General features: G+C 42.8%; 1 protein-coding gene across 2 annotated transcripts in view; it reads left to right on the top strand.

The window, feature by feature from the left end:
- Abca1 (ATP binding cassette subfamily A member 1) overlaps nt 1–14,136 on the top strand; it is a 126,152-nt gene that overhangs the window by 51,376 nt on the left and 60,640 nt on the right. For both annotated transcript variants that reach the window (XM_021159924.3, XM_085839292.1), the window contains exons 6-7: nt 428–549; nt 2,549–2,725. In XM_021159924.3, coding sequence (XP_021015583.1) covers nt 428–549; nt 2,549–2,725 — 299 coding nt within the window. The remainder of the gene's footprint in view (nt 1–427; nt 550–2,548; nt 2,726–14,136) is intronic.

Raw genomic sequence — 14,136 nt, forward strand, 5'->3', positions numbered from 1 at the left:
AGGCACTCAGTATTTTCAGTTCTAGCTACGTGAGGCGGCACTGAGGAGTCAGGAGCAGCAGGGCTCATGTCACAAACCTCAGGTAGGATGGATGAGATCATTTAAAAGGGTTGGTTTTTCAATTGGCAACAAGGAAAGACCACGTGTGTAACAACACCCCTGTGCTGTTGGACTGTGGGAGCCCACACTGAGTGTGGCTCAACATGTCATCAGAAAGCAATCTTTTCATGTCTCTGCCAGTGAGACAGAGCTCCTGAAACTCACTTCTTGGTATATGTAAGCCAGAAGCCTGTGGTCACCCATCCGTTTAAAATGAAGCAATCAATATTCTATTCTCCACCTTCCCCATAGCGGTTGAGTCTTTTCTTTTCTTTCTTTTTTTTTTTTTTGAGTTATTAACTGTAAACAAAACACAATTTTCCAATAGATTTGAAGCTCCAGGATTTTCTGGTGGACAATGAAACATTCTCTGGATTCCTGCAGCACAATTTGTCCCTTCCAAGATCTACTGTGGACAGCCTGCTGCAGGCGAATGTTGGTCTCCAGAAGGTAAGCTCCTACCTTCAGCTAAATCAGTGGGGCCTCACTATTACCCTGTTGGGGTCCCTGGAAAAAAAGAAAGAAAAACCCTGGCCTTTGAAAAAGCTGTGAAGGAAATGGTCAGGCCTCAGAAGTTTAGTTTCATCTCAGAAGTATAGTTTCATCTCATTTGACTCGTGACTCTGGTTGTCATAGACAAATCCTACAGCAAGTGGGATGTGTCACCCAGCATCAGGGCCAGTATGCTGAAAGGAAGTTGATTTCTGTGTCTGTCCTTTGGCATTGTAATGACTCCCCCCCAATGGGGTTATATTTTCTGTTAAGGTGAATTAAGAAGCTTTTTTTAAAAAAATGTAGTTCTGAAATAAGAGCCAGAGACGTAGATTCTTAAACTGGAATCTATCACAAAAGATTAAATGAAGCACTTACTGCTTTTAGAGACAGGGAAGCAGCATAAAGAGACTTTTGATCAATTTTTAAGTGTATGAATATTAGTGTTTACATAGGCTTTGCATATTAGGGTCCTAGAGAACTTCTTTGCCATCATTTATTTTTGTACCACTCCTGGGCAGAGTGCATGGCTATATGTTGTTCCTCCGAAAGCTTTTTCTTAACTTTATTCTCTGGCAGAAAGGAGAATTGACCCCACATACAGCCTTTTGGCTCTATACTGGCTTGACTTTACAGTAAGCAGAAGTCGTGGGCGGGGCTGATGTTTGAAGAGAGCTTTGCTTCACATGGCTGAGAATTTTTTCAAGTCAGAAAAAAAAAAATGTGCTTACTGCATGCTCTTATGAAACTGGGAAAATATGTCTTGTGTTTACCAATTGTGTGGCTGGGAGGTGGGCCAGAGGCAGCAGACTTTCGAAATCATTTCGTTTAGCATAATTTCCATTGCCCCCTGCCAATTTCATATCTGTTGTATGCCATCGGTTTAAACTAAGAGGCATCCAGGGAAGGTCTTTGCATGGTAATTTGAGTTTCAGTGTCTTGGGGGTTTTTCACCACAGCATGGTGACAAGGACTTAAGGCAGGAGTGAGCATGGAGCGTACTTGAGTATCTGGCAGTCAGTGACAGTCGAGTGGACGACATGGTGGCGCAGATTCTCTTCACTGTTTACAAAACTGCATGGGTGTTGAGAGGCTTTGGGTTTGTCCCTTGCGATGCTCTACAGGGTTGTTCTGTGACCAGAATGGACTGCGTTCAGTTAAGCTGATAGAGGAGTTGGTAATATTGTAATAAGCTATCCACTCAACAAATACTGTTCTAGGGCTATAGACACAGGTACGAGCCTCATAAACCAAGGCAGCCCCATATTATTACAGAGGTCTCTCTCTGCTGGACAGTGAGACTCAGGTATGAAAAAGTGCTGCTATTGAAACCTAGGAAGGGTAGCTAGGTAGGTGTGTATGGCCAAAGAGAGCTTTCCTGGGATTTGTTATGAAGAGCAGGTGAGGATGACTTCGAAGGACTTTACAGTTGAGTTGATAGAGGCCCACTTTTCCATATTCTTCTTGGGGCAAGTAAAACAAAACACTCCCAATTCTGACATTCCTTAAACACAGCTTTATGCATTTGTCAAGTATCTAAACCTACAGATTCACGGTATAATTGTTTCCATGAGGCAGCCTAATTTCAGTGTCCAATGTCAATACATTCCGAAAGACTTAGTATAACCTTCCTCTCATAGTTCCAGGGGTTTAGACTCTGGGTTTCCATTATCTGAGTCATGTGTTCCAGTCGCGTTGAGAAAAACACTTGCCTTAAGGATTTCCCTGTGCTAGAGGGACAAGAGAGTGGGATGTATTGAGTCAGCATTCAGTGTTGGAACATGGCTGACTGTGTCCGATTCATCCCAAGGTTCTTTCCTTCATGGGGTGACTGCAGTGGTGCTTTGCTTCAGCTCTTCTGAGATGTCCTGAGGTTACACTCCCCCCAAAGTGTCTGGGAGCCAGCTTTCCATCCTGATAATTTTTTCACATCTTTGTTTACATCCAACCCTTCCAGGTATTTTTGCAAGGCTACCAGTTACATTTGGCCAATCTGTGTAACGGATCAAAATTAGAAGAAATTATTCAGCTTGGTGATGCGGAAGTTTCTGCCCTCTGTGGTCTACCGAGGAAGAAGCTCGATGCAGCTGAGAGAGTGCTGCACGACAACATGGACATCCTGAAGCCAATTGTGGTGAGTGCTGAAGGTTTGAGAATGTGAAATCTTTTCCTGAACTGCTCGTCTTGTTTTTGTAGAAACTTGGGGGCTGGCTGGAACTTGGTGATATAATTTAGCCCAGTCATACTCTGGGTGTTCTTTCAAATTTCAGTCCATTTCCCAAGGGTGACTTGGAGAAGAATGTTCTGGGTGTGGCTGAGTCCAGGCTCAAGGTCTCTGGTGCTGGTTTCAACTAGAAAAGACCCATCTTTCATGTTTTTTAAAAAAATATATTTCTGAGGAAGAGTCCATTTGAAGAAAGATCTCCCCACCCCCCGGCCAGGTTTAAGAAAATGTCTTGAAATGATTAGTGGGGAGATGGCTACTTATTAGTGTTTTTAAAACCAGAAGAAGAGGGAGATTGTGTTCGATAATAAAACATTGGGATTGGGTAAGACCACATAAAAATAATTAGCTCAAACAATGACAAAAATGTATTAGAAAGACATACAAAACAAACCATAACCGAGGAATGCAAGTGAGCCCTGGTGTATTGATTATCAGGGTTGGTTATAGATATTCTGCAATAGAGATCTGTGAGTTTTCTGAGATCTTTGTCAAAATAACTCCAGTAGCATCTGCAGTAGCCAGCACTCTGCTTTTCTGTGTACCAGGGAGAGCTGTTGTGTCAGTAGGTTCTCTGAAGACATGTGCTCTTCATTATACCAAGATGATGCTGGAATCATGTCAAACTCTGTGAAGCTGGCTTTCAGTAAGGGAACCATACATTCCTATGCGGTCCTAAGACGGTCAGTTTCCATCAGCATTCCAAGCCTAGATCATGTGGGTTTAGAAACATCTCAGAGTAGACTCTCTGAACTGACCCGGGAGAAGTTCTTGCACATGTTTCAACTCTGCAGCTCTTGTGGAAGAATAGGGGGTAGCCAAATGACAAGCTTCCTCAGGTGCTTCTGTGGAGTGCACGCATGCCAATTTTTGTGCCCAGCCTAATGTTTGCTTACTCCTAAAGTAATTAATTATGTTTCAGGTTTTTAAAGCTTCCAAGTGCTTGCTTTGGTGGCCTGTGAGTCCATTGGTTATTGCCTTTATCATAGTTTCAAGTGAGACGTATTTCTTTATTGAAGACGTTTGTAGTGCTCTGAGCAACAACACTACATAGTTAGAAAGTGTACTGCTGCCAATCTCTGTGCTTGATGTTTTGTGAGACACAAAGGGTCAAGGTCCTTACAAATGGCGTGAAAGGTGTGATATGAAATCGTGTTTGGGGACTGCTTTGCCTCACTATAAGATACAGAGGTAAACATTTAGCCTTCAAGTTTAGGAAATATGAGTTATTTAAGAAGAGACAGGAATTGATTCTGGTGCCCATTTATTTGGTTTCATTTCCGTTTACTCATTGAACACCTGTAGTGTTTACAGCCCAATAAATCCTTTCTCCCGAAGAGTATCTGAACTGCTTTCTTTTTCTTTTTTTCTTTTTCTTTTCTTTCTTTCTTTTTTTTTTTTTTTTTTTTTTGGCTTTTCGAGACAGGGTTTCTCTGTATAGCCCTGGCTGTCCTGGAACTCACCAGGCTGGCCTTGAACTCAGAAATGTGCCTGCCTCTGCCTCCCAAGTGCTGGGATTAAAGGCGTGCACCACCATGCCCAGCAGAGTACCACCATGGCCCTCATCATCTGTCTGTTAACAGCTCAGATTTCGACTTGAAAATCTTCCCCTTTGGGAGAGTTTCCAACACCAAGGAACTATACCTTCAAACCTATCAGCCATGTGACATCCTGTCCTGCTGTGGCCTTGTAGATTAGTAGGCTCATGAACAAGTGTCAAGTAAGATGGCTTCAGTGTGTGCCCTGCATGTCTCCTGGGTGTAGAGAGTGGAATTCTGCTTCTGCCCCTTTGCTTCTGCTGGGAACCGTCGCTCATAAAGTCAGAACATGGGGGCTCTTGAAGACAATAGTGAGTGTGATCAGGATTGTGCTATGTGAAAATGTTTTGGAAGCTGCCTCTGGGATGGAATGTCTTCCAAATATTCTGTGATGTTACTTACTGAATTAAGCAGTGCTTTAATTGGAATACTGGGACTGATGCTTGGTTTATAATAAGCACACTTTTTCTCTTGCTACTCTGATGAAATTTTAATTTGTCACAGTCAGTGTGTGTGTGTGTGTGTGACTTGTGCTGCATCGTGCCGATGGACAGTTAATTGTGCCAAGAACTTTGAGGACAACAGCCAGATGTATGACCCAATTATCATGGGAGAAGGCTGTTCTGTTAATGTGCCATTTCTGTACCAAAGGGGGCTCATCATAAGAGACATGTTTTGAAATATTTTCCCCTTGTATGGTTGTTATTTTAGGTGTGGGTATTTCCCCATTTTTCAGCCAAAAATATTGTGACTTTCTCCTGGTTCTCCTCTAGGTGTTTAGGGTAATAGCGTCTGGATAACATGGGGCAGTGTGGCAGAGTTAGAAGACCATGATTTGAGGTCAATAAGATGTGGGTTCAAACATTGGCTCAGCTTTTTATAGATGTCATTGACTTAGGAAAACAAAATCTTTGATTCTACAAGCCTCCATTCCCTTTTACTTTATATGGAGCTAATATAGTTCATCATTTATTATTATTTATTTTTAATATCTCTATGTAGATATATCAAGAGGCCAGTGCATACTAGATGCTCAACAAATAGAAGCTGATGGTTTAATTAACATAAATAACACAAATTGCATGTTAAAAACAGTTGCTGGTAAGGCAGATGTTTCATTTTGTAGTTCAGTGTTAAGAATCAGAAGCAGAATAAACAAAGCAATCCTGGAGAATATATTCAGTGCATAATATTTTTTTTTTTTTTGTCTAGATCTGGCCATAAGCCCCAAACAAAACTCACCAACTATACACCAACCTCCAGACTAAGTCACTTGCTGAACAGTGCTGTACGTCAGAATTGTTCTAGGAACCCTACTTAGTTGAGGTTCTCAAAAAGGTGTTTTTCCAGTTAGTACAAGGGTAGATTGATTGATGGAACCCTGTCTGTCTCTAGGATAAATATAACAGAGGTCATGGACATGCTGGTAATCCTGAATATTCACTATGTATTGTTAAGATAATAGCCCTTACAGGGGGCTTTGGGTCACCTGGCAACAACTTGGCTTATGTGGCTGCTCAACAGGGTAGATTTGGCTGTCCAAGTGGACAAGGTGGAGCAGGTAATCTTTCCTTCCTTCCCCTTCTCTGAACTATTCTTTGAGTCCTTTCTGCATCTTTCCCAGAGAGAGGACAAGACGGACGTCTATGTGGGGATGTCTGTCTGCCTCCCCACTGTAGACTCCACTTCCTTTTGCACCGTAGGAAAACGCCATGATAAGGAGCAGAAGCGTTAGTTGGGCAGAGCTAGTTGTTGGCTTTTGTTATCAGGGGTTCTTGGTGTTGCATTGTTTTTTGGTTTTTGTTTTGTTTTGTTTTTGTTTTTTTGTTTGTTTGTTTGTTTGTTTGTTTTTTTGCTTCTGCACAGGAGTTTAACATGAGATGCAATTATTAGTTACCCAGAGTCCTGAAGCTTAGGAGTCTGGATACCTTGGGAGGCGTGCATCTTGGCTGAAGTTAAGGTGTTTGAACGTTTGGGTTTGTTTGTTTGTTTGTGACTCTGAAGACAGATATATTGAGTTCCTCTGGGATTTTGGCTGAGTTCAGTTCCTTCCATTTGTAGGCCTGAAGTCCCTGTCCTGGCTTCAGGCAGGGCCTGCGTCTTTGCTTTTAGAAGCGATGTTGCGTCTCTCATCCTTTTTACACACATCTCTGTTGAGCGCCTGGACTGGTTTAAATCTCTGACTTTTGCCACTGACAGCAGGTGTACTGGCTATTTTTGTGTCAACTTGACACAGCTGGAGTTATCACAGAGAAAGGAGCTTCAGTTGAGGAAATGCCTCCATGAGATCCAACTGTAAGGCATTTTCTCAATTAGTGATCAAGGGGGAAAGGCCCCTTGTGGGTGGGACCATCCCTGGGCTGGTAGTCTTGGGTTCTATAAGAGAGTAGGCTGAGCAAGCCAGGGGAGGCAAGCCAGTAAAGAACATCCCTCCATGGCCTCTGCATCAGCTCCTGCTCCCTGACCTGTTTGAGTTCCAGTCCTGACTTCCTTTGGTGATGAACAGCAGCATGGAAGTGTAAGCCGAATAAACCCTTTCCTCCCCAACTTGCTTCTTGGTCATGATGTTTGTGCAGGAATAGAAACCCTGACTAAGACAGCAGGCAAAGAAAGTTCTGTGCTTTTAAGGGCTGGGCTCATTAGATCTGCCCATCCAGGTAATTCGAGATGATGTTGTTTTGAGTTCCATGTAGCAAATTGCCTCTACAAAGCATGTGTGCCCCATTGTTAATGTATTCATAGATGCTGGAGATTACTGCGTGGCCATCATTAGGAGTTCTGCACCTGCCACAACTACCTTCAGATGGGAGAGTTATTTCGTTATTTCTTTAAAAATGCTCTCTAAGTGCCCTAGGCTTTTATTGGTCTCTCTTTAGGTCTCTGCTTTTCATGCTCTGTGAGTGAGTCTGTTGCACGGGAAACGGTACCTATCCAGGGTTTTCATGCCCAGGGTAAACAGTGGGAAGCAGAGCATCTCTCTTTGAAACGTCCATCCTACGAAATCCAGCTACTTACTGGATACCTGCTCTCTACATTGTACTTGGTTTAGGCGCTGAAGTTCACACATGGGCCAGGCAGATGAGATGCCTGAAGAGTTTTTATTCTAGTGGGTTCTGAAGACCAGCTTTAAAGGCCATCTGTGGATTCTGTTCCCCTGTGTTGTCTGGCCTCAGTGGGAGAGCATGTGTCTAGCCCTGCAGAGACTTGATATGCTGGGGTCAGGCGGATACCCAGGGGGACCTCCACCCTCTCAGAGGAGATGGGAAGAGGAGATGGAAGGAGGGGCTCTGTGAGGGAGGGACTGGGAGGAAGAGGGGCAGCGATCGAGATGTAAAGGAAAATGAAAAGGTGGAGGCAGTACATTTAAAGGACTTCTTTCCAGGTTCTGGGGTGAAGTGATGCTTGCCCTAGATAGATTGGGGCTCTGGTCCTGGCTCACTGTCGTCTCAGTAGTGTGGGAATGGTGTCAGAATCTTGAGGTTGGAAGGAAGGACCACAGATTTATCTCATGTCATCAACACCTTGGATATTGCTCGCATGACTGCGCTTATTAGGTCATCTTGACCTCTAAGAATACCATCTGCCTAAAAGGGAGAATCCTGTCTCTATGGAATGAAGAACTCTCTCCAAATGTCTTGTGTTTCATGCTATGTGTTCCTACCAGGGCAGAACTTGGTTCTTATATTAGGGTGCCTGTGGTTTCTGAAGACCAGAAACCTCACATCTGGGCTGTCTGCCCTCCAAGGCTCAAATGAGTAATGGGCGAATGGAGTTGCCTTATCTGGAAGATCTGGGCTTGTTCTTAATTTCTGTAGACAAACACTCAAAAGGACACATGGGGCTTAATTATCTTCTGCTCGGTGACCTTTTCTTCATTTGCTCTGTGTGTGTGTGTGTATGCGTACTTATTTGTATGAAGGTGGGTACATGTGTATGTGTGTAGGCAGACATATGTGTGCATGGCGGTCAGAAATAAATGCTGGGAATCATTCTTCTGCACTTCATTCAGTGAAGAAGGGTCGGAGTGACTTGTCTCATTAGACAGCTTGCTTTGGGGGCCCTCATCTCTCCCTTCCAAGGCTGGGGTTACAGGCAGGCTGCCACGCCCACATGATATTTGTGTGGGTTCTGGGATCTGACCTCTGGTTCTCATGCTTCTGTCATGAGCACTTTAACTACTGAGCCATTGACTCAGCTCTGCTTAGGATTTTTAAGGGTTCAGTACTTTAGCATGTCACATGTCGACCTTGCTTACAGCATTTATTTATTTATTGTAGGCTTTTGTAGGAGAGAATTTTTATGTAGGTTTTTGTAGGGCGGAATTGTTGCTTTCCCTCTTCTTTTGCCTGTAAGACTTGAACATTTGTGGAAAGTTTTTCATGAACTTCGTTTGGCTTTACTGTCTAGCTGTTTTGCACAGTATGCCTTTGTCTCTAAGCAACGGTGGCTCTTATCATTTGGTATGTGGTACAGTGACATGCTGTGAGGATTTACTCTCAGACCGTGTGCTCATCTGTACAAACTGAGGGATAAGTTGGTGAATATAGTAGTATTTTGCTAATATGACTCCTCAACTCTGTTTGCCCAAACACATGTGCCTTAATTATACTACATTTGCTCTGGAGAAATGCTGTGGCTTTTAAGGTAAAGACTTGTTTTTTTTTTTTCTAAATTATGCTAATAAGTGTATTGAACTATATTTAGACGCACCATAAACATGAAACATTTTAATGTATGAAACACATTTAGTATAAAACTAAATATTTAACTTATTTTTATATGTTAATGCCTCCTTTAGACATGAGGTCAATCATTCCCCATTTTAATAAAAATATTAAAATGTTCCTCAAAGGAAAGCTTTGTTGTCATGGAAATATTAGACTCTCTGGGTTGGGCACATTCCAAGTGGGATGGCCATAAATATCATGGAAATATTAGAGACTGATTGGTTAGGATAATCCTTGCCTGTGGTACATCACTGACTTGTTTTCAGTTTAAAGCTGGTTTTTTTCCCCCAAATTTTATTTTTTATTTTATTTTGTGCATATGGGTGTTTTATGTTTATGTCTTCATGTGGACCATGCGCATGCCTGGTGCCATAAAGGCCAGAAAAGGGCATTGGATCCCCTGGGACTTGGGTTACACAGGCTTGTGAGTTGCCATGTAGGTATTGGGACCCAAACCCAGCCTGAGAACCTCTGGATGAACAATAAATGCTCTGAATCATCACTCAGGCCTTGCGTTGAAAGCTTATTAATCCTTAATCTAGGGCAAAACGAGTGCAGAATTAGAGTTACATCTGCTTTGGGAAGTGATTTAGGGAAAGATGTTTTTTGTTGTTCTTACGATAACATCTTCATAGATAGTCCAGGTCAGCCTTGATCTTGTGATCCTCATGCTTCACAGCTGAATGTTGGGGTTATAGAGCACTGACCCAACGCACAACTTAAAAGAGGAGTCAGGCATGTGCCAAAGATCATTGTGTAAAATGCATTTACAAAGGGGCACACAAAATTCTATTTAGAGGCCTAAACAATGGATGTTAATAAAAATAGGGAATGTTACTAAAAGAAAACATGGTATGTGCAGAGTCTTGAGGGGATGTACTGATAGGGGACATTGACTGGAGGAGCAGAGATGTGATGTGATGCTGGGGAAGAGGACAAAGTCTATCCAGGCAGACTTGTGTGATTCATGACAGAGCACTGAATGTCATTCAGACCAAGGGCAGCCACGGCAGGTTCCAGTGGTTCGAGACTTGAGAAGGGGCATGTAAGACAGCACTTCCAGGGATTTGCTTAGCTTCTGAGGCAGGATTACACTGGCTTATTTCTTCTCTCTAAGATGTGTCTCTTTCCCTTTACGCTTTTCTTCTGGAAACATCTACTGAGATATGCTAACAAATATGCATGGCCCTGTATTGATTAAAATACCAGCTCAGAAATAAAAGCCAAGTGGATAGTTCTAGGTTGTCGACCTTCAAAGCATTTCAATCTTTCACAGCATAACTATTAAGCCAGTGAGGAGAGACACAATGAAGTCGTCTGCTGGACTCTGGGAGGATGGGGACAGAATAGCCTTTGTCATTTGGGGGCTTTTAGGAAATACTGTTCTGATACAGTGTATACATGTTACAGAAAATGGGTGGAAGTCTTTGAGTAATAAGGTAAGAGTTTGTATTCTGTGATATTACAGTACTTAGTTATGTTCTAAATATATCAGACAATGCACGGATTCCTGTTGAGCTAAATACGGAAGGTACAGTCCTTAACTAAGTAATTTTTTCCTCTATACTCCTTTCTTTACTCTGTGCAGGAAAATACTTTTCTTTCTGTAGGCAATAGGGACTTCATTTGAATTCACAGTCAAGAGAATGTTTTTAGTCAGGAGAAAAACAGGAATTCTGAGCTGTGCCTTACTGAGCATGGTAAGTTCATCGGCAGAGTTTTGCAGAGCAGTGTCGTGGCAAGCTCTGCCTTGGCTGACGAGGTGTGAGCAGGAGGGCACAGTGAGTCGCTGGTGTGGATGGCATTCGTGTTCAAGTTTCACAGCCTCAGTTATTCCTGGGCTATGATGCCACCAACGACATCTCTGTATCCTGTAAGATCTAGCAATATTCAAAGGCATGAGCTGCCTTTAAGACGTGACATGCGCTCTCTCCTTCATGTCCATACTGCCACCCTTCTCCCTCTATCGTAGTTGTATTGCATTAAAGAGAAAATTGGAAAACATGTCAAATGTATATATATATATAAACCCAGAATGACAAAAACAACCCCTGAGGGCTGCAGTCCTCACTCGGCCACCTTTACTGCAGATTGTAGTCACAAATTAAACCGTCATAGATACCACACTATTACCTCTGTAACCCTGCCTGTTGCCCAGTGGCAACCCCTATTCTGGAGTTGCATGTATTTAAACATTACACTGAATATATTTTAACACCGTCAACAGCAGCACTTGGTATGGGCCTGCGTGGGTTCACATTGTGTACTCGTGTGTGCTGAGCTGCCCCTGTGCTTTCTCTGGAAGCCCCATGGATTGGAGATCAAGCAGCGTCAATGCGTGTGTAACTGGTTTCTACTACGCGCTAGCTGGTATTCTGCTTTATACTAAAGATGTAAAAAAATCCATTATTCTAGTCTTTGACTTAATGTCTTAGGTCATTTATAGCCATAAGTCATTTGATGCACAATTTTTACATTTAAAATATGCATCCACTTTCTCATTTTCGGTTGAATCCATTTTTTTTTTATATTTTGTTTAAAAGTCTTCCTGAGCTCAAGTTCACAATTGTATTTTCTAATATTCTCTCCAATTTGTTTTAAACTTTCCTATTTCTTTCAGTTCTTTAATCTACCAAGACTTTATTTGTAAATAATGAGGTAAGACGGAAAACCTGACTCTCTAACTGAGCCAGGAGTAGTTCTGAATAGCTTATCTTTTTACTGTCGGTTTGAAGCATTATATTCTACTGATGCCACCAGCAACATCTCTAGATTCTGTAAGATCCAAGTTAAAAAAAAAAGTGCAATGAGGCCAGGAGCAAAAAGTATCTGGGTAATCCAAGCTGGAGATTGGCTGATGGTGAATTTGAATTGTGCGCATAAATCTTAGCTCTGTCATGTCAGTCTGTGCCTCACACATCAGTTTGTATCAACTCCAGGTCGCCGATATTGTTAAAAGTATACTGAACATCTATTTACAAGTTATTTTAAAACTACACCTTATCTGTTTGTGTGTGGCACTGCCGTGCTATGGCACATGTGTGGTGGTCAGAAGTCACTTTGTGCACATCAGTTCTCTCCTTCCACCATGGAGGTCAGATTCAGGTCGAGCACACTTGGCAGGAGGCACCTTCCTCATCTCACCAGCCCTGACCTTCACGGTGACATTGACTGCTATACCATATTATATATGGATGGTTTAGCCAATAAGAGGCTAACACCCCAATGCCTCAATTAAGCCAACAGACTTAGACTTTTGACTATTGACCGTCAAATCATCTTATAAGACATTGCTTATCAAAGCTCCCATATTCATGGTAGAGGTCACCAGGTCCTTGTGCTTGCATAAAAGGCTAGTTACGCTCAAAGGGGTGCGAGGTCCATACCAGCGGTTTTTGAATTGTGGGAAACCAAGGAGAATAAACTTACTTTAAACTGTGTAAATTAAAAACCAAATCGAGGGCTGGTCACGACTTAGGAAGATGCAATTTTTTTCAGATGGAGAAGCTATATAGGACTGACTGCTCACTATATTAACAGGATAGACTCTCTCGGGCATTTGGTGTCCTGTAGACCTGCCTGGCACAGGGCAAGGCACAGAGGCAGGATGGTTGTCCTCGTGATCACCGGGAAGCTACTTTTAAGGAAGGAAAGAAGTGGGAGATGAAAGTGTTTTTCCTCCTGAATCTTACCGATTGGCAGACTCTACTCAAAGCACTTCGTAGGCATCTTACAGTCAGTGTTTATGAAACTCTGCGATGCACCGAGCACTGCCGCTCTGCAGCAGAATAGCTGAGGTTATGGAGGTGGGGGGGGGGGCAGTGTGGCGGCGGCGGCTGGGGGAGAGTTGTCTTGCCTTGGGTTCTGTAGGCTTCAAAAGAGAAATGCATCCACTTACATTTCTGACTCCGGAAATTTTGCTTTGTCCTTATTTATTTTTGATTTATAATCTTGAATCATAAATTAATTCAAAATCAATAGGGGTGGGCCATGCTAAACACAAAACCAGTTTACCTCCTGCCCTTCTAATTGGGACCTCTTCGTTGGTGAGCATTTCCCTGACTGAGGGAAATCACCGGTTCAGCTTTTGCTGTGCCGATTGATCTTCAGTTATGTAGTGAACTGAGAGAGAGAAAGTGAGAGCTGAGCACCCCACTGTTTCTGCTCCTGAGTCTGGAAGGAACAGCCTTTGTAGTGGTCTGTGAGTTATATCACAGGCATCCCCGAGTATAGCATCTATGGGTTGACCGTAGGTCCCTCGGAGGAATGTGAGTGTGGGAGTTCTGGGGTTTGGCTCTTACTCACAGGAGAAGCTACGTGTCCAGCAACTCTAGTTCATCATGCTAAGCAGATGTCCTTAGAAATGTGCATACAGGACTGCACCAGCCACTGAGACCATGATGTTCATAACTCAGTATTCTGCATTTGGAACTCACTTTAAAGAACACGTCCTCACTCAGGATGATATTTTCTAGTTCCATCCATTTGTCTCAGAATTCCATGAATTCATCGTTTTAAATAGCTGAATAATTGTGTAAATGTCCCACATTTTCTGTATCCATCCCTGTGTTGAAGGACACCTGGGTTCTTTCCAGTTTCTGGCTATTATAAATAAGGCTGCTATGAACATAGTGGAGCATGTGTCCTTGTTATATGTTGGAGAATCTTTTGGGTATATGCCCAGGAGTGGTATAACTGGGTCCTCAGGTACTATGTCCAGTTTTCTGAGGAACCACCAGATTGATTTCCAGAGTGGTTGTACCAGCTTGCAATCCCACCAGCAGTGGGGTAATGCTCTTCTTTCTCCACATCTTTGCCAGCATCTGCTGTTGCATGAGTTTTTGATCTTGGCCATTCTGACTGGTGTGAGGTAGAACCTCAGAGTTGCTTTGATTTGCATTAACCCAATCATAAAAGAACACACATGGTATGCACTCACTGATACGTGGATATTAGCCCAAAAGCTCGGAACACCCAAGGTACAATTCACAGACTACGTGATGCTCAAGAAGGAAGACCAAAGTGCTGGTGCTTCGGTCCTTCTTAGAAAGGGAAA

Source organism: Mus caroli, unplaced genomic scaffold (genome assembly GCF_978045245.1).
Source record: "Mus caroli unplaced genomic scaffold, Mus_caroli_1 scaffold_6, whole genome shotgun sequence".
In the NCBI taxonomy this organism is placed as follows: Eukaryota; Metazoa; Chordata; class Mammalia; order Rodentia; family Muridae; genus Mus; species Mus caroli.